General features: G+C 41.8%; 1 protein-coding gene across 1 annotated transcript in view; it reads right to left on the bottom strand.

The window, feature by feature from the left end:
• Positions 1–18522, bottom strand: part of AGPAT5 (1-acylglycerol-3-phosphate O-acyltransferase 5) — a 72727-nt gene that overhangs the window by 3097 nt on the left and 51108 nt on the right. The window contains exons 6-7 of the mRNA XM_034647759.1: positions 8443–8604; positions 1550–1673 (exon numbers count right to left, since the gene is read on the bottom strand). Of these exons, the coding sequence (XP_034503650.1) occupies positions 1550–1673; positions 8443–8604 (286 nt within the window). The remainder of the gene's footprint in view (positions 1–1549; positions 1674–8442; positions 8605–18522) is intronic.

Raw genomic sequence — 18522 nt, 5'->3', positions numbered from 1 at the left:
ACTCAGCATAAAACTCTCAAACACAAGTACAAACGTGGAAAATCTTTCCATTACCTTAACACATTCCCTAGACAGAACCACTGTTTTAAAGGTCCAGACTCATTCTAAGTATGTATTAGCACCTATAACACAGAAATACATTGGCTATTAAACATATTGTTCAGGCCTTTTTTCCCTGAGAACTGCTTTCTTGTCAAAACACATGTATTTTACTTTTGAAATTTCTTCCATAACGCAAGTGAGTGGTAGTGAATGGTTGGTGAATTAAACTATGTCATATAAAACTGATGGTCAAAGAAATATGGAAATGTAGCCACCTGTCAGTAAACTTCATAAAGCTTCATTTTCAACGCAGCACACTTTCAATAATTTTCACTTTTTAAAGTTAACTCAAAAGGGTTAATGAGGAAATAATTGTATTGTAATACAACAAACAAACGGGGAAGAGAGCAGTCTGCTAAGAAGCATATCAGAAGAAGAAAACTCAGGTCAAAATTTCTGAACATAAGCCTAATTTCCGAAGTCTTACTTTTGAGTCTGTAAAAACTCCACACTTTTCAATGTGGTTTTAGTAAATGATACATCCTATAATTAATGGATCTATTTTTTTCAAAAAGAGGGTAAAAAGTAGAGATGTTTAAAACATATCTTTGAAGAAACAGGATAAGCATCAGGAAGGATAAAACTCCCATTGACGGCAAACAGTAAATAATATATCCTGAAGTTTTCATCCACGAGAATTCAGTGTCTAAGCATCCTATCAAAACCTGACATCCACTTTTTATCTTCCTAAAAAGAGAAGAAAATTCTAAAATTTTTTCCTTTAGAAAACTGTATTCAATCCAAGGGGTTCTAGCAGCCTCTATGGAGGGCACCTGCTCCTTGCAGGTCTGCCCATCGGTAGGTGGCACTTCACATTCCCTCCCTCCGTTCAACCTCCTTAAGCTGTCCCTCACTCACCCAGGATGTATCTAAATACACCTGTAACTTACTGACTCGCAACACTCAGCAAGGGTCAACACTGCTGTTTGCTCAGAAGTGATGTCATTAGCAGGGACGAACACAAGGTCAATCCCAGGAACTGTTTAGGCCCCAAAAGACGAACAGCAAGACATCTGGGTCCGAACGTCGCCTGCCCCTTCTTCTTCCAACGAGTGTACCCATGTCATTGCTACACGTCCATCAGACACAAGGCTCTATCCCACCGCCTCGCTTTCTGGGCGTCGTGGGTATGCCAACTCGTTCTCAACCACGCCACCACCTTGTCTGACCTGGGAACGCAGACGTGGGGCATCGCACAGTGGAAAGCTGTGTGTGTGTGTTTTCTAATTAAATCCCACCACACAGAACCGTCTAGGAAATATTGTGAATGAAAACAGGGAGGCCTTCTATAACACGTTCTTTCACAGACAATGTAACAATAAGGTTTAAAACAGGAACAGGCGGGACTTGAGTTTACAAAAAAGCATTACATTAGTTTCAGTTTATTTACTACACTGAAAAGTAGCCAAACCCAAGTTTTTGAAGTAAGAGAACTGTTGTTACTCACTTATCTTTAATTTCAAAACGCTCATGAAGCCATCTTCTCATAAATGCTTGTTCTTCTGGGACATCTTTTTTGTCTATACGATCAATGTGAATATGAATTTTTGGACATTCTTTGCAGAGAAATTCTAACAAGAAACAAAAAATTTTCATTTTTTATTATTTTACAACTTACGGTTATAGAAAACAATGAAAATGAGGTGAAATGCATTTTTAAAAGATGAAAAAGATTCTTCAGCAAAACAAAAAAGCCAAAAGAAAATAAGAATTATACACTGATGGTTTAGGTTTCAAGCTGCAGTAGAAGAGTGTGCTATGATTTCCAAGTCTACTACAGCGACCTGAAGTCATTAAATCGATAGTACCGGATGCTAACCTTTCACACAAAAACCTTCAACTGCACAGGCGGCCCAGGAATGGAAGCTGGACTCCACTGTAAGTACATACCACCGACTGAAGGGATCCCCTAATCAGGCTCACTGATCACCTGCGTGAGACCACCTGTCCGCTGTTTCCAAGCCCATCACTCATCACACACCGTCACTGCTGTTCCCACTGGACTGGGAGTCCCAGAAGGGTGGAGATGAAGTCTGTCTGGTTCGCTCTGCCGCAGCACTGGGAGCACGGAGGCACTCCATTCCTCTAGGACTTGCTATTGGTTTCCACTCACTGGTACTGCCGGCTCTCCTGGTCATTGCCATATTTTCACATATCATATTTGGTTGAAGAACCAAAATTCTTTCTGTGGAATCGCTTGCAAGTGACTGCAATTCCTAAGACATGCTAATTTGAACAAAGCAGGCAGTCCTTCTTCAGCCTGGGTTGCACAAGCGATGAGGCCAAGATTTACTCCAAGACAAGAAAGAGCTCTGAGCTCGGAAATTCCCCTTCTCGTAGATGGCTTTCGGGGACAAGGTGAGATCATGAACAGATTTAAATTCCTTGGAGAACAAGGAAACGTTTCTAAGAGATTTAAGAGGAGACAATGTTCCCCCGGGGGGGTGGGGGGAGGGAGTGCAAGGAGGAGGCCGAGCCCTGCTATCTCAAGTTGAAATGTGTTCACAGACAGCGTTTGCGAAGTGCTGACGCAATGCTCAGCAGCTGCAAGGAGGCTTCAGCTTCAGGAAGACTCTAGTCTTTTTTTTTATTATTATTATAATATTTTTTTATTATATTATGTCAGTCACCATACAGTACATCCCTGGTTTTTGATGTAAAGTTCGATGATTCATTACTTGCATACAACACCCAGTGCACCATGCAATACGTGCCCCCCTTACTACCCATCACCGGTCTAGCCAATTCCTCCACCACGCTCCCCTCTGAAGCCCCCAGTTTGTTTCTCAGAGTCCATAGTCTCTCATGTTTCATTCCCCTTCTGATTATCCCCCTTTCTTTATCCCTTTCTTCTCCTACCGATCTTCCTAGTTCTTATGTTCCATAGATGAGAGAAATCATATGATAATTGTCTTTCTCTGCTTGACTTATTTCACTTAGCATTATCTCCTCCAGTGCCGTCCATGTTGCAGCAAATGTTGAGAATTCATTCTTTCTGATAGCTGAGTAATATTCCATTGTATATATGGACCACATCTTCTTAATCCAGTAATCTGTTGAAGGGCATCTCAGCTCCTCCCACGATTTAGCTATTGTGGACAATGCTGCTATGAACATTGGGGTGCATATTGCCCTTCTCTTCACTACGTCTGTATCTTTGGGGTAAATGCCCAGTAGTGCAATGGCTGGGTCATAGGGTAGCTCAATTTTCAACTTTTTAAGGGACCTCCACACTGTTTTCCAGAGTGACTGTACCAACTTGCATTCCCACCAACAATGTAAGAGGGATCCCCTTTCTCCACATCCTCTCCAACAATTGTTGTTTCTTGCCTTGTCAATTTTTGCCATTCTAACTGGTGGAAGCCTCTAGTCTTGGACTCCACACACGTCTCTTCTGCTAAGTATTCTCTACAGTTCTTCTCTACCACTGGTGTCAAGCCTTAAGAGCATCCAGCTCGGAAAGCAGCACCAGCAACATTAGGCCCCACGGGTCGGGTCGGCGATTCTAATCTTTCAGCTGCGTTATCACTTCATCTTGCATTCTCATTTGTTATCTCTGATCCATAAAGATGCTGATCCCAACACCAATTCTCCTCCCTTCGTCTAATTATCTACACCCCCGGGGGCTCAACATCGCCGTAATTAAAGAGTAAGCCAGCCGACTTGGATTTACCCCGACACTGCAGGGACGTGCACAGCCACGGGCTGTGAGGACGTAAAAGCGAGCAGCCTTCAATTTGTGATAGCAGGACCTGGGACGTGACAACAGTGTCTTTCACGAGACATCAGCTGAGGAGGCAAGAGGCTCAGACACTGTGAGAAGGACTCCCAAATTCATAAGCGTGCTTTGGGGTGTCCCCCCTAAATTTACATGGTACTCTGGTGTCTACAACACAGTTTTGTGTACAGGATTTCGTCCGACCTCTAGGAGTCCGTGTAGGCAAGTGCTACTACCCTTGTAGGGCTTGGAGAGGACCAAGACCCAGCGTGACGGCAGGGGAGCCCCATCAGCCTGGTGTCTGTGATGCGGACCCAAATGAAAACCATGAGAGAACCATCAGATCAACACTAAAGGACTTTCAGGACACAAGAAAGAAGTGACGTAAATGTTTTCTTCAATATTTAATAAACCTTGTGTATCTATACTTGTAAAAACTATGTTAGTTGGAGCTTATTTCATATTGCAAGAGCAAAAATTTTCCCATACTATTTAGAAATATACAGAAAAAGTATTCTAATTAAGGTATAATTTTTTTTTTAAAAAGATTTATTTATTTGAGATGGAGGGAGGGAGAGAGAGCTCGAGGGGGGGAGAGCGGGAGAGGGAGAAGCAGACTCCCTGCTCAGCAGGGAGCCCAGTGCGGGGCTCAATCCCAGGACCTGCCACCCAGGCGCCCCAAGGTTATCATTTTTTTCTACTTAGAACTTTCCTAGTGAAGCCCTAGGAGAGCCCTAGAGTATATATATGCTAGGGTAATAGGAGTCTTTCAAGCATGCATACATGTCACAAGGACTAGTCTCTGGAGAAACTAAGTTCCATTTGCTCTGTGTCTGGGGAGCCAGGCAAGGTGGAGACAGGAGAGAAAGGCAGGGGTCAGAGAGTCCATGTGCCGAACTGTGACAGCCTCCACCCACTGGGACCTCACCTGGCTCCCACACTGCTGGCTTATAACCTGCCCCCTTTTCCTCTGGGGGAAAAAAATGACCTAAATCCAGGAGTAGAGTCACATCAATGGACATTACATAGCATTTTAAAAACATTACAGAAGTGTATATACTGACATATAAAGATGTTTACTATTAAAAGCAGAATATAAAGAAAATAATGTATACAAATGACCTCATCTAAAAATATCCAAAGGCATAAACATACTCCAACATAGTGACATTATAAAAAGGGAGATTTTGAGGAATATATACAAATTGTTAACTGCATCTGGACAGGTGAGCCTGTGGAGTTTTCTTCCTCCTTCTTTTGGGTTACCTGTTATTTTCCCCTCCAAATAAGTTTTATTTCCATATAAGAAAATATTAACAGGAAAAAGTAACCTAGCACCACATTAAATGGTTAAAGAGAACATCAAACGTTATTCTTAACGTCACAATTTATTACGGTACGCCACCTACTGTAGAAATGGATTTTAAATGAGTCTAGGATCAGACTGGCCTGTCTCGCCTCTGCCCAGTGGACATCACCCAGGGAAGACAAAGACCCTGATGACAAGACCAGATGAATCACAAAGTGATGCCCAGGTGGGCTTCACTCAGTATTCACTTTACAACGAAAGACACCATGAAATGGGAAGCACAAGGGACAGTACTGCTGCCTAGCTCTATAACATGAGGCCTCATTAAGGCCCAAACCCTAAGACTCCTGATCCCAAGAGTTCATCAACCCTGCAGCTTCTGCCCTCACCTGCAGCCAGTGCATGCTAGCAGTCTAGAGCGAGCCGAGGCCCTGCCCTACATGGGCCACAATCATCCCAGGTGACTCCGAGGGAACCGTACTACTCCTATAACGCTTCGAGAAAGACGGGCCTGTGGCATAAAAATGCACAATCTAGCAACTGTGGAACTAACGTTTTCTAGTTGGGCTATCAACTATGAGTATTAAATGATAGTGCATTACATACAGAGATAATGTTTAATACCAATCACACTCAACCACCAAGTACTCATGATATTCTAAGTTATGGAATTTTATACCTAACTCAACTTACATCAGAAATTTAAAGTGCATCTTAATCTATAATAAAGTAGAGCAGAATGGCAATCAATCTATACAATAATGAGAGTGGGGATTTTCAAGCTACAGGTCCCAAACTCAGTTAAAATCAACACGTGACACGGAAAACCAGATGCTGCCCCCATGTGCACAGGTACCATCGGTGGAAGATTTCTCAGCAGCAGTGATGTCCGTGCATTTGTGCGGCTGGTTGAGCCGGCCAGGGCAGCTTCCGAGGACGCTGCACGGCACTGCACCCTCACAGCCAAGGACAGACGCGACTCTGGTACTTGAATCTCATCCACGGGCCTGTTACCAACCCGACACTGGGATTTCTGCCAATCTGATAGTAAAACATGGTATCTCGCTGAACATTTTAATTTGCCTTTTTCTTATTATGAATGAGATTGAACATTTTTTTCTGTGAATTACTACTGAGTTACTGACCATCTTCTATCAACTTGTAGAAGCACTTCATACATCAAGGAAATCAGGCTTTTTTTCTGTGATCTAAGTGGCAAATAATTTTCCCAGTTTGTCTTCGGTCTTTTCATTTTACTCTGGTGTACTTTTCCTTGTGGAAATACTCACCCTTAATTGATTGAAATGACAGATTTATTTTCCACATGGCTTCTGGGCATGAAAATTAGAAAAGCCAATCTTCTCAAAAAGAGACAATTTGTAAGGAAAACACAAAGCCACTGTCAACTAATGTGTATGCAGCAGAGGAAGCAGAGTGGTAGGAGGGGTGCTGGGTTGGAATCTAGACAACGCAACTCTGACACGGTTTTCTACCTCAAGGCTTCTCACCCCTCCCGGAAGGTAAAGAATTACCAAATGCTGAGTGCTGACCTTGTGGCTTAAGCACTTAGTGCCCCGGAGCGCTAAAGCAAGAGAAAGCAAATGAGCTCTGGAAGAGGAATGCTGTGGGAACAGAAAAGTTGGGGGAGGGCAACAAAGAGGAGGGGTTCCCTTGGAAAGGAGGCCTGGCCTACACACAGCCTTCCATTCCAAAAGGGAGGCAGTGAAAGAGAGCAGACAGCTAGGATACAGAGTCCTCGGAGGGCAGGCTGCAGAGGGTGGGACTTGGCTGTGAGCACTGCTGGAGCTCTTAGAACCAGGACAGTGGCATAATGAAAGCATTCTGAAAAGGTTATTATGGGAATTATTACCTATTTCTCATAAACAATTAAAACATGCTCAATAAATTTCATTTTTTAAACAATGATAAACTAGTGATAATACTGTTGAACAACTAAATGCATGTCTGTTTTCAAATGTAAAAATAGGTCAATGATTCCTTTGATGGTTAAAAAAAGAAAGAAAAATATTAATACATTGCCTTTTTGATAAGAAGGTAAGGATTACAGAGTAAGAATGTAGACTTAATTTTGCACATATGATACACAAACAATTAAGAAAAGTGGTTACCTCTGGACAGGGGAAGGCAGACCCCAGGTGGAGGGGACGTGGTGGAAAGCAAGCCATTTCACTGTATATACTTTATAAGCTGTGGTTTTTAAACTGTTTGATGTATAACCTATTCCAAAAAATTCCATTTAAAGTGAAAAAACTCTGAGCTTCCTATGTGACAACTGCTCTGTGTCAAAGGCAATCTGAGCGCCATCAGTCTACTACTTCGGATTTGTATTTCCAGCCACTGCGACTGATATCCACCCCATTAACCCCCATTAGTGCTTCATCCCGCCGTCCTCTCCCCAACTTCCTGCTCTGGGGAGCTACTCTGTTTGTCTTCTGGACATAATCTGAACATCGGCCTTCAAGAGGTCCCGCGGACACATACACTGATAGGCCTGGTATTTCGACCTTCAACAGCCACCAATGTGACATAAAAAGCTCGGGTTCTATCTCTCGATCACACTCGAATGGACACTTCGGAAAGGCGATGGCAACACTCCATGCTTCCTTGTTTGCCTAATCCCATATTTAAATTTATCTACCAGTCAAGAGTATCTTTGGTTATGTTGAACTAAAATATTCTGCTCACTTAAAATACTATTTTTTCTTGTTATATCTGGATCTTAGCTCAGGTCTTGATCTCAGGGTCGTGGGTTCAGGCCCTTTGCTGGGCTCCATGCTAGGCATGGAGCTTACTCAAAAACAAAAACAAGACCAAAAAACCAAAAAAACAACAAGAAACAAAAAACCCCAAAAACCCCACAAAAAACCCAGCACAGGTTTGAAAAAAGAGTCATATTTAATGGTTTCTTCTTGCCAAAGAGACTAAATTGCCTAAGTATTATATAAAAGTCCACACAAAGGTGAGTGCTGACCATCAGGGCACCTCAGTACCGCTAGGTGAGCGCTCTCCTCCATGTTCCCTCCCTTACATCCTTAGGTGTGAATTCTGGGTAGAAGGAGGCTGAGCTAATGATATTGGGCAAGTCCAAAGGACTCATATGGCAACCAGGAAATACCGAACTTAGCAGGACTCGTAAAATTCTGTTATGGATTAATAAAAAAAAATACCCGGAAAATAGATCAAGTACATAATTAGACAATATGTCAAGTAAATATTATGAAGTACACATACCCATTAAAGAGAATAATTACACACTCACAAATAAATGACATAATTGAAAATATAAACTCACCCGCCATGGATGGTGCTTCTTTCCGCTGCCCTTTATCATCAATAGTCCCTTCAAAAGCCACTGTCACATCATAAATTGCATCTAAATAATTCTTCATAGAATCAAAAGCAACATGAGTTGCCTTTATTCTTGGTGTCAGCACATGTTTTAATACTGCAAAGCCTAAAAGAGAAGTTGATTCGGTGTGGCCATAAATTAATTACAAAACACCTCAGCAGAATATAATGTCCAAATTGTTTTTGAATTTCCAGGAATAGACCAGAATATGTTAAAGCCATAATCTCATATATACAGGGCTTGAGGTTTAGAAAGCATTCTTATGACTTTATGTATTTAAATCAACATTCACTTAATACATATTTATTAAACATCTACAGGTACGAGACACTGGGGAAAGTGTCAGAACACTGGCCCTTGGGAGGCTTACGACCTATCAGAAACCCTCCAATTTGGTAACCCCGGACACGGGCGGGTAGTACCACCCTGATCTCTGGCCAGAGTAAAGGTAGCAGCATCCTGCCCGTGCTCACTTTAGATTCAGGAGTCCCATTTGTAATTCTGACTCCTAGTGCAGGATTTAATTTTATTTCTATTCAAGTAGGGATGCAGGAGTGAGGGAGCCCCTGAATGACCCCACTGTGTCGAGTGCCTGAAGGAGCCGCTGTGGTCTACATCATGTGGAACACTGGGCTTGATGCTTAGAATACTGTTGTTGTTTTAATTAAACCCAGACGCAGTTTACATACTATAAAATTCATCATTTCAAACTGTGCAATTCAGTGGTTTTTAATATAGTCACAAAGCTGTGCAACCATCGGCACTATCAAATTCCAGACCATCTCCATCTCTGCAGACACACACCCCAGAGCGGTCTCCTTCCCTGGAGCTGCGTGTTCTGGACGCCTCACACAAATGCAATCCCAGGACTGCATGCTTCTGCGTCTGGTTCTTTCACTCAGCAGTGTTTCTGAGGCCCATCCATGCTGAGCAGGTGTCAGGGCTTTATTACTTTTCGTGGCTGAGTAATACTCCACTGTGTGGATCGCCCATGTTTGGTTTCTCTATTGATCAGATGATAAACATGTGGGTTGTCTCCAACCTCTGGCTGCTGGGAACATTCATATCAACTGTATGTGCTAAACAAGTCTCTGTACGAGCACAGGACTTCCACTCTCTTGGGTCTATTTCACACACACACACACACACACACACACACACACACACACACACACTGCATACACTTTTCAAAGTTTCTGTGATTGAGAAAGCACTGCACTTTATATAGGATAACCAATCGTACCCAGGAGCGCTCCACTAATGTTTAGTTTACTCTCCTCCCCTTCCTATTTCCCACTGCCTCCTTTTCTCTTGATTAGAATATTTACTGACAATTGAGCAGAAAAGAGTAGCTTTCTGAAGTGACATGAAAACAGACTAGACAGAACTTGATCTGGATCTTCTCCTGCCTCTCTCCAGGGAAACGAGCTGCATAAGGAAGAACAGCTATAGTATGTTGGGATCTTCCTGCAGGAGAATTTTTAAAATGCAAAGCGGTGTGGGAAAGAAAAAGATTCCCACAACCACATATCTGACTGTAGTCCCTAGGGCAGAAGTAGCTGAATTTATTCACAAACTTACAACGCAAAGCTGAACAGTATGCCAGGCTGGGAAACATTCATTTGTCAATTAAATTAGTTAATACTTCCTTCTTTGCTATTGGAACTCATCCAATTTTACTGAGTCCAAAGTTCCACAGAATCACCCTGTGGTATTCAGTGAGAACAATTACTAGAATCCATTAAGCTAGTAAGAAGATAGGAAGACAGAAAACTACTACTGAATAAAAGGTATAATGAAAGTCTGAAAAAATCAGCTTTGTGACAGATGAATAAGAAACGCGCATCACTAATATGTAAGGAAAGCTAAGAAGAATCTTCTCCCTGAGGACTTCACCAGGAGCAGCTCAACTGCCCTAAACACATTTTCGAGATCCAATCCACATCCTGCAACTTCCAGCTTTTATCTTTCAGCTCTTGAAAGAGAACAGCTGGGGAAGAAGGAGAAAAACAAGGAGACTGGGGTGACACAGAGGCCCTGAGAAGAAAATACCTCAAGAAGGAACTGGTCCAATATGCTCAATGGAAGACATGGAAAGATCCAGAACTGAGAAGTGACACCTGGGCCCAAACAAAGGTCACATGTTACCTGGACTAGTATTTTCTGTGGAGTAGGAATGGAAGCCTAGAGAAGGGGTGAAGTGAGGATAGAAAACACCAACACCCCATTCTTTCCTGCATGTGCTTGTTAACACACAGTCTATGATTTTCCAAGGCTTAGAATAACACAGGACACCCTAGCGTCACCACAAATAGAAGCCGGCCCTTCTTGGATGATCGGAAGGCACTTCACGATCCTAAGTCCGAGCCCATGAACTCCTCTGATTCACGCGGAGAATGAGCTACCACCTCTAAGTGGTCGTCAACTCCAAACAGTGAGGAGGGCGCTCACTATCCCCAAACCCTGGGTCATTATTATAAAACCTATTTCGTAATAACAATATGGGGACCAATGAGAATTTCAATCGAGAGAGAGCGCCAAAAAGCAGGTACTCAGAATGAGCTGCTGGGGCTTGAGCCCCTCTGTACGGAGACCAGACTCTGCCTCCAGGAAACTGCAGAAAAACCCAGAGCCCCAAACAGAGGAAAGTGGTAGTTAATGAAGTTAATTCTTCCTGGTCAATATCTAGTCTCTATTTTAGTCTCTGCTTTGCCCTGTTCCTGTCTCCAGATCTCCTCAACTTCTACTTGGTACTACTGATGCTCTGCCTTACCCTCCAAACCAGCTTGTCCCTGAGGGCCACTATGGAGGTGGTTGGCATAATTGAGAATTTGCTGTATTATATTTTGGAAACATTATAAGTAAATGATAAACCTACTGGACATAAAACCTTTATTGAGCCCTACAGGAAATTTTACATTATGTCTATATCTATATCTATATCTATATCTATATCTATATCTATATCTATATACACACACACATATATATACACATTATATATTATATTATATAATATATATACATTATATATAATATATACATTATACATATACACTGTATATATATACATTGTATATATACACATTATATATATTATATATAATATATACATCATATACATTATATATGATATCTATACATTATATATATTATATATATTATATATAATATATATTATCGTCTCACTTGACTCCCACAAATTAATTTAACCACGGCTCAGAGAGATAAAATTACTTGCCCAAAGCCACACAGCTAGCTAGCAAGACCTTCTAATGTATAGTTCAGTACCTTTTCTATTTAGTATCTATTAATATAGTAATCTAAAACTATAAGCATGTAAATTAAAGATGAGGTGATAAAATAAACTTAAATAGCCATAGTATATGGTAAAATGTCCTAGAAGAGATACTAAATATTCTCAGAATATTAAAAAATTACTCATACTGAAAAGATTTTTTCAATCGCTCATATGTGATTGGTGAAAGCTTCAGAATAAAGAAGGGCCGGACAGAGGCCAAGAGGGGGGTACGTAGCGTACAAAGTGGGCAAAGACAGACACAGGAACAAGGTAAGAAGCAGAACCTGTGTGTGGAGCACAGGTTCAGAGCTTGGGAGGAACAGAACTGAAAAGTACACCGGCAGCACGTGACAAGAGCTTCACGTCGACAGGCTGATGTGCTTACACTGGCCTCTGGGTCTCCACGGACTTTAGATCAGAGGAAAGACATAACCTAGGAGCTAAGAAAAACATTTAGGTTTCTGAAACCCCTAGGGTAGTAAGTCACAGGCAATGAGAGATGGAAGTAGGACTGAAGTAGGTAAACCTGAAAAGAGAAAATGTAGTCAAGTGATGTTATAAAAGTCAAATACACATTGATTCAGCAACAAACTGAATATGGTAAAAAAGGAGTAAAGCGTAAGCAGGCTTCTGCCCTAGAAGACACGGACAGGCAGTGCTGTAGATACAGAGGAAGGCTGGGGGAAGAGCAGCGGGAATGTGCACGTGTGGGCACCCATCGTCCAGGAGTAGAAGTGAGAGAGCAGATGCAGGTTAAGAAAGAAAACAGGACTTCAAACTGGGCACTCCGAGGCTGAAGGCGGAAAGAATACTGTAGAAGTGTTGAGAAATACGGTCTGTAAAATGGCAAGAAGCAGCCAGACACACACACCTGGGAATCATCTGAATGGACATGACAGCAGAAATACTGGCTGTGGCTGAGATGAGAAGACGGAAGAGAAAAAGGCTGCCATTAATAACGTCGACGCTGCATGGACACGAACAAATATGAGGGGTGATGGACACGATGAATGACTCCCTGGTGAGTATGAGAGCACTTCCTAAGTGACAGGTCCCTGGGAAGCTGCAAGGGGGACAGATTTCTGGGGAGTGGATGCAGTGACACAGGAGAATGAAAGGGGCCCAAACTTATCCTTCAGCACAAAAGAGGAAGGAGAACAGTAACGCCACACGCAGGCTGTACATGGAGGCGCGAGAGCACACGCGCGCACACACACACACACAGACAGACACACACACGCACAGTTTGTTCGTATGAGAATCAGACTACGTCGGCAAACTGGGGGAAACCAAGTAGACAAGAGCGCGGTGGTGAGGTACGCAAAAGGAAGTTATTAGAGCAATAGCACTAAAATCTTGAAATAAAGAAGGATACATGTGACTGTATGATAAAAGCTTGTCAGAGATAAAACTCCTTCAAGGCAAAGACACCCTGAGATGTGAGGAGAAAAAAATCTGAGAAAAAGAAGAGATAGTCCAAAAGGGAAAAGGGAACTGCTAAACATTCCCAAGTGGTAAAGAAGCGAGGAGGCAAAGCAGGTTTCGCAGGGCTGGGAACCGGCAGGGGCAGGAACGGAGTGGGACCTGCGGGGCGGTGGCAGCAGGCCACGGGGCAGGGGCAGCCGAGGGCTACTCAGGGCCTACAGCCAAAGAAGGGCCAAGGAAAGAGAGGTTAGAATCAAGCCGAAAAACAGGCTCAGGGGAAGGAAGAGCGAGGAAAAGGTAGAAGCAGAACTGTCGACAAAATCTGCAGGACCCCGTACAATTTCAAGGCTGAAAGCAGAGCATTAAGCCAAGCACGGGATCCGGTGCAAGAAAACGGAGTTTCCCTGAAAGCCTCCAAAAAGGACCGCAGCCCTCCTCACACTCTGACGCTGGCCCAGTGAGACCCACGTCAGACCTCTGGCCTCCTGACCCGCGAAGGAACACATGGAGTGTTGTAAGACACCATTTCTGAGAGTGCTTCGGCAGCCACAGGGAGCAAACACGCCAGCCCAGGTCCTCACTGAAGTGTGCCTGTTCCGCCAAATGGGGGTCAACACAAGGCGGTCCCTTTCTTGTCTAATGTTTGCCAGGCTGACCTTCGAGGAGGAAGAACATCTGTTCACGTGTGTGGATCATTCGTATCTCTTAAGTTTCCTACTCATGTGCTTTTCCCATTTTTCTAGTTTGTATCTTTCTCTGAACGAGCAAGCGCTCTTCTTATGCTAAGTTCATTAATATGCCGTATATTGCGAACGCTAGTTTAGCCTGCCATTTGCCACCTAAATTTGTGAACATGGCGTTGCAAGGTATAATCATTCTTATTTAGTCTATGAAAGAAAAAAATTCTTTTTTTTTATGTTTTAAAAGGACAATTAAACCTACACAATACCCAGTATTACTCATAGGACAGGAGTTCAAAACTACAAGGATCTTTTTACTTGCTAACAGTATGAAAATTTGAGGTATTCAGTTTGCCATTATCGATATGTCCCTAAATTCCTCTTTTCTATGACTAGGGTTACTAAGTCTAAACATGTCATCTTGCCAGCTGCTACAGTAAAAAAAAAAAACAACACCATGGGGCTCACTTTAATAGGTTCAGGAAGATTAAGGAAACTTAGTCAAAATGAAACACTTCGCATAAAGGAGGGCTGGAAGCTATTACAGCAGCAGTGGCCGGATGTGTGCAGAGCCTCCCCGTGCCCGCCTCCAAGTCTCCTACAGTGGGTACGCAACTGCTACCAAACTTCCCTGTTTCTTAGTGAGGCCTAAGTATAAAATGAAGCCTTGCTCACACATTAGATACACATGTTCTAGAAAACATGAAAATCTGACCCAACCAACCTGCTGAGCACATAACTAACCTTATATAAACGAGTGGTTCTAAAACTGTAGGATGCATCAGAATCACATGGAAGGCAGAGCCCTAGCCTGGAATGTGTGATGTCATCGGCCTGGGGTGCATTCTGAGAATCTGGATTTCAAGCAAGTTCCAGGACAATGCTGATGCTGCTGGTTCAGGCACCACTTTAAGAACCACTGACTCAGAACTGAGACCAGGGCTTGATCAGATCAAGAATTCACAAATGGGCTGATGAGGGAGTAAAAAGGCTGGAGGAATAAGGGGTAATATTTATTTTGGTAAAAAATTATAAGTAAATGGTATGGAAATGGCCTCAAAGAAGTAAAACCAAACTCTCGAAAGTCACTGGACATTTGCTATGTCCAAAGTCCTACCCAAGCACTACAGTGGTGATTTGATCCTCCCAACAGTACTCCCCTCAGGGCTCCCTGCTGTCGTCCCTAAGGCTGTGACCTGACCCAGGGGCCAGGTGGAAATATGCTATTGAAACAGGCAGGAAGAGCTGGCCAAAGGATGAGAATGAGCTACAGCTGTAAAGGCTGATATGCAAAGTGAAACAATCAGTTTCTTGAGGATCACTATAAATATAAATATAATTTAAAAGCTTTCTCACTCCCTTTATTCATCCCTATTCTTTTCCAGAAATGCCTAGCATACAAGAATAAAAAAATTCTAGACCGGGAATACAAGTCTGATGTGATGCTTTTCTGTTTTATATCCTGAACCATCTGTTGTCTTTCAGTTGATAGTAATTGAGGCCCATGAGATTTATTTTGTGGCCGTCCTAGGAACAGGCAGAACCGTACGCCCCACAAACCACTGTGAAGATTGACAGACACCGGACAACACAAAACTGCAACAACAGTTCAAAAACTGACAAAGAAATGAACTGCCCAAGGGAAGTCAGAAAAGGAGGAAGTCATTCCTTGACAAGTTCCTTAGATTTAAATTAAAATGATCTAATTGCTCACTTAACAAAACAAACACTTTAGAAACATAATTTCAGAATGATCATTTTACCTATGATACCATTTTATTTTTATAAAACTATTATATAATACTGTTATATTTACATATTTTATTGCAGTTTTTCTTACTAAATGTTTCATCATTGATTTTTTTCTTTTATTTGAGAGAGAGAAAGAGAGCATGAGCAGAGGGGAGGAGGGGCAGAAGGAGAGGGAGAAGCAGGCTCCCCGCTGAGCTGGGAGCCCCATACGGGGCTACCAGGCCCGATCCCAGGACCCCAAGATCACGACCTGAGTCGAAGGCAGATGCTTAACCGATTGAGCCACTCAGGCAGCCCTCACCATTGATTTTTTAAATGACAAGTTCCATGCTAGCCTTTCTAAAAATAAAATTCTCTTTTCCCTAATATAACATTACAAAATGGAGCAGCTTTCAATATATATATATATATATATACCCTCCTTGACATTGAATAGTTTCTTAAAGACTCTACCTATATTTCAGACCTCTCAGAATCTTAATTTTTGTCTTGGAGAAATTGTAACTAAAAACAAAATCCTGACTAACTTATTTAGAAATATGAATAAGTCTTCTTTAAAGAAATAACTAACATTCAGTTTGAAGCAAGAAGGAAATTTAGAAAGCATTACAATGACAACCTTTGAAGTGAACAATATTAAGAATTCATGACACTACAACACAGACATTATCTTAAATAACCACCCTAATACTGAATGGCCACAGTTTGTGGATAACATGTTTTTGAAGTAAAACACTTTTAGGAAATAGTTATAACCAGAACCTTAAAACATTTAGAGTTAAGGGAGATAGACACACCCATATCCATCAGTCATACTTCTCAAGCCAGCCAATATCAATGCCAATGGAAAACTGAAGAGTAGAAGGTATAATGGTTTATTTATTTATTTATTTAATTTATTTTTAAAAAGATTTTATTTTATTTATTTGACAGAGAGAGACAGCCAGCGAGAGAGGGAACACAAGCAGGGGGAGTGGGAGAGGAAGAAGCAGGCTCCCAGCGGAGGAACCTGATGTGGGGCTCGATCCCATAACGTCGGGATCACACCCTGAGCCGAAGGCAGACGCTTAACGACTGAGCCACCCAGGCGCCCCAAAAGGTATAATGGTTTAAACACATGAGCACATATCACATTTTAAAAATATAAATTAAAAAAGTTGGTTTGGTTTTTCTATTTATTTTTTAGGTCAGGTTCAAAGGAAGGTACTTTAGGAGCAATATTAACAATGTTTTGAACATCACAGACTAACAAGTGCTATGAAGCTTCAACTTTCTTGAAGAAAAATTAGCTTAACAGACGGAGAAACAAGTTCTTTCATTTTTATTTTCAAGTAATCTCAATTAGTTGTGACCGAGGAGGAAAGAAAACAGGAAACACTTTTTCTAGATATATGGTTCACAAATCAATTTCTTTCGTGTATGGTGGGAAATAATTACCTTTATAGTCACAAGAAAGTACAGTTCTAATAGACAGCAATAGTTTTTTCAGTTGTAGAATTTAAAGAAAGAATAGTCAGCAACTAAAAATCATATCCAGAAGACAAATTATTCATTTTCTCCCCTTTCAGTAACTTTAAGAAAGACCTAAAACTCAGAGAAAAAGGACAGACCAATAATTGATCAATTATAGGAAGGTGGGTTATTAGATTAGAAAGCTAGATTATATGTCATTATTATGCTATTTTAGATTACTTAAAAATACTTGATCTAGCATTACAAAATTAGTGTGGATTTTTAAAACTAAGTAACCTTTAGAAACTATATTAAAGTCATCTCAGTGAGATGAATAATACAAGGTAAACATTCATCTTAAATTGTTTTAAAAATAATGAGTTAAGGGGCTCCTGGGTGGCGCAGCTGTTAAGCGTCTGCCTTCGGCTCAGAGCGTGACCCAGGCGTTCTGGGATCGAGCCCCACATCAGGCTCCTCCTCTAGGAGCCTGCTTCTTCCTCTCCCACTCCCCCTGCTTGTGTTCCCTCTCTCACTGGCTGTTTCTGTGAAATAAATAAATAAAATCTTTAAAAAAAAATAATGAGTTAAGAAATATTAGTATTACATACAATTACACATAGAAAGATAAGACCCTTTTATGGACTGAAGTGTGTCTCCCCCATCCCCCCCCCGAAATTCATTTTGAAGCCCTAACCCCTATGTTACTGTATTTGGAGATGGGGCCTTCAGGAGGTAATTAAGGTTACGTGAGGTCATAAGCATGGGGCCCTAATCTAATAGGACTGGTATCCTTATAAAAAAAGAGAAACACCAGAGACCTCTCTCTGTGAGTACACAGAGAAAAGGCCATGTGAGGACACAGCAAGAAGGTGGTCCTCTGTGAGTCAGGAAGTGTGGTCTCACCAGAAACAAACCCTGCTGGCACCTTGATCTTGGACATCCAGGCTTCAGAACTGTGAGAAAATAATGTGTCTTGTTTTAAGGCCCCAGAGCAGTGTCCTGTTATGGCGGCCCAAGGTGATTAACACAGGCCCTAAAACCTGCACTGAAATTACAACTCTGAACAAATATCACTCAGTAAATACACCTATTTGCATATAAATGTTTGTTTTACCCAACTGAAAAAAGTATGGCAATATATTTTTTAAAGATTTATTTGTTTATTTGAGAGAGTGAGTGAGCAAGTGGAGAGAGGGGTGGAGGGACAGAATCTCCAGCAGACTCTGCATGGAATGTGGAGCCAGACAAGGGGGTCGATCCCAGGACCCATGAGATCATGACTTGAGCCAAAACCAAGAGTCGGACACTCCACCGACTGAGCCAAAAGTATGGCAATATTTAAATACAAACACACACACAAAGGTGAATTTTACAAAATTAATCAGAAGTCCTTGAATAAATACTAAAACACAG

Source organism: Ailuropoda melanoleuca, chromosome 18 (assembly GCF_002007445.2).
Source record: "Ailuropoda melanoleuca isolate Jingjing chromosome 18, ASM200744v2, whole genome shotgun sequence".
Lineage (NCBI taxonomy): Eukaryota > Metazoa > Chordata > Mammalia > Carnivora > Ursidae > Ailuropoda > Ailuropoda melanoleuca.
Note: the sequence above shows the minus strand (reverse complement) of the source record. Positions and strands in the feature narration are given on the sequence as shown.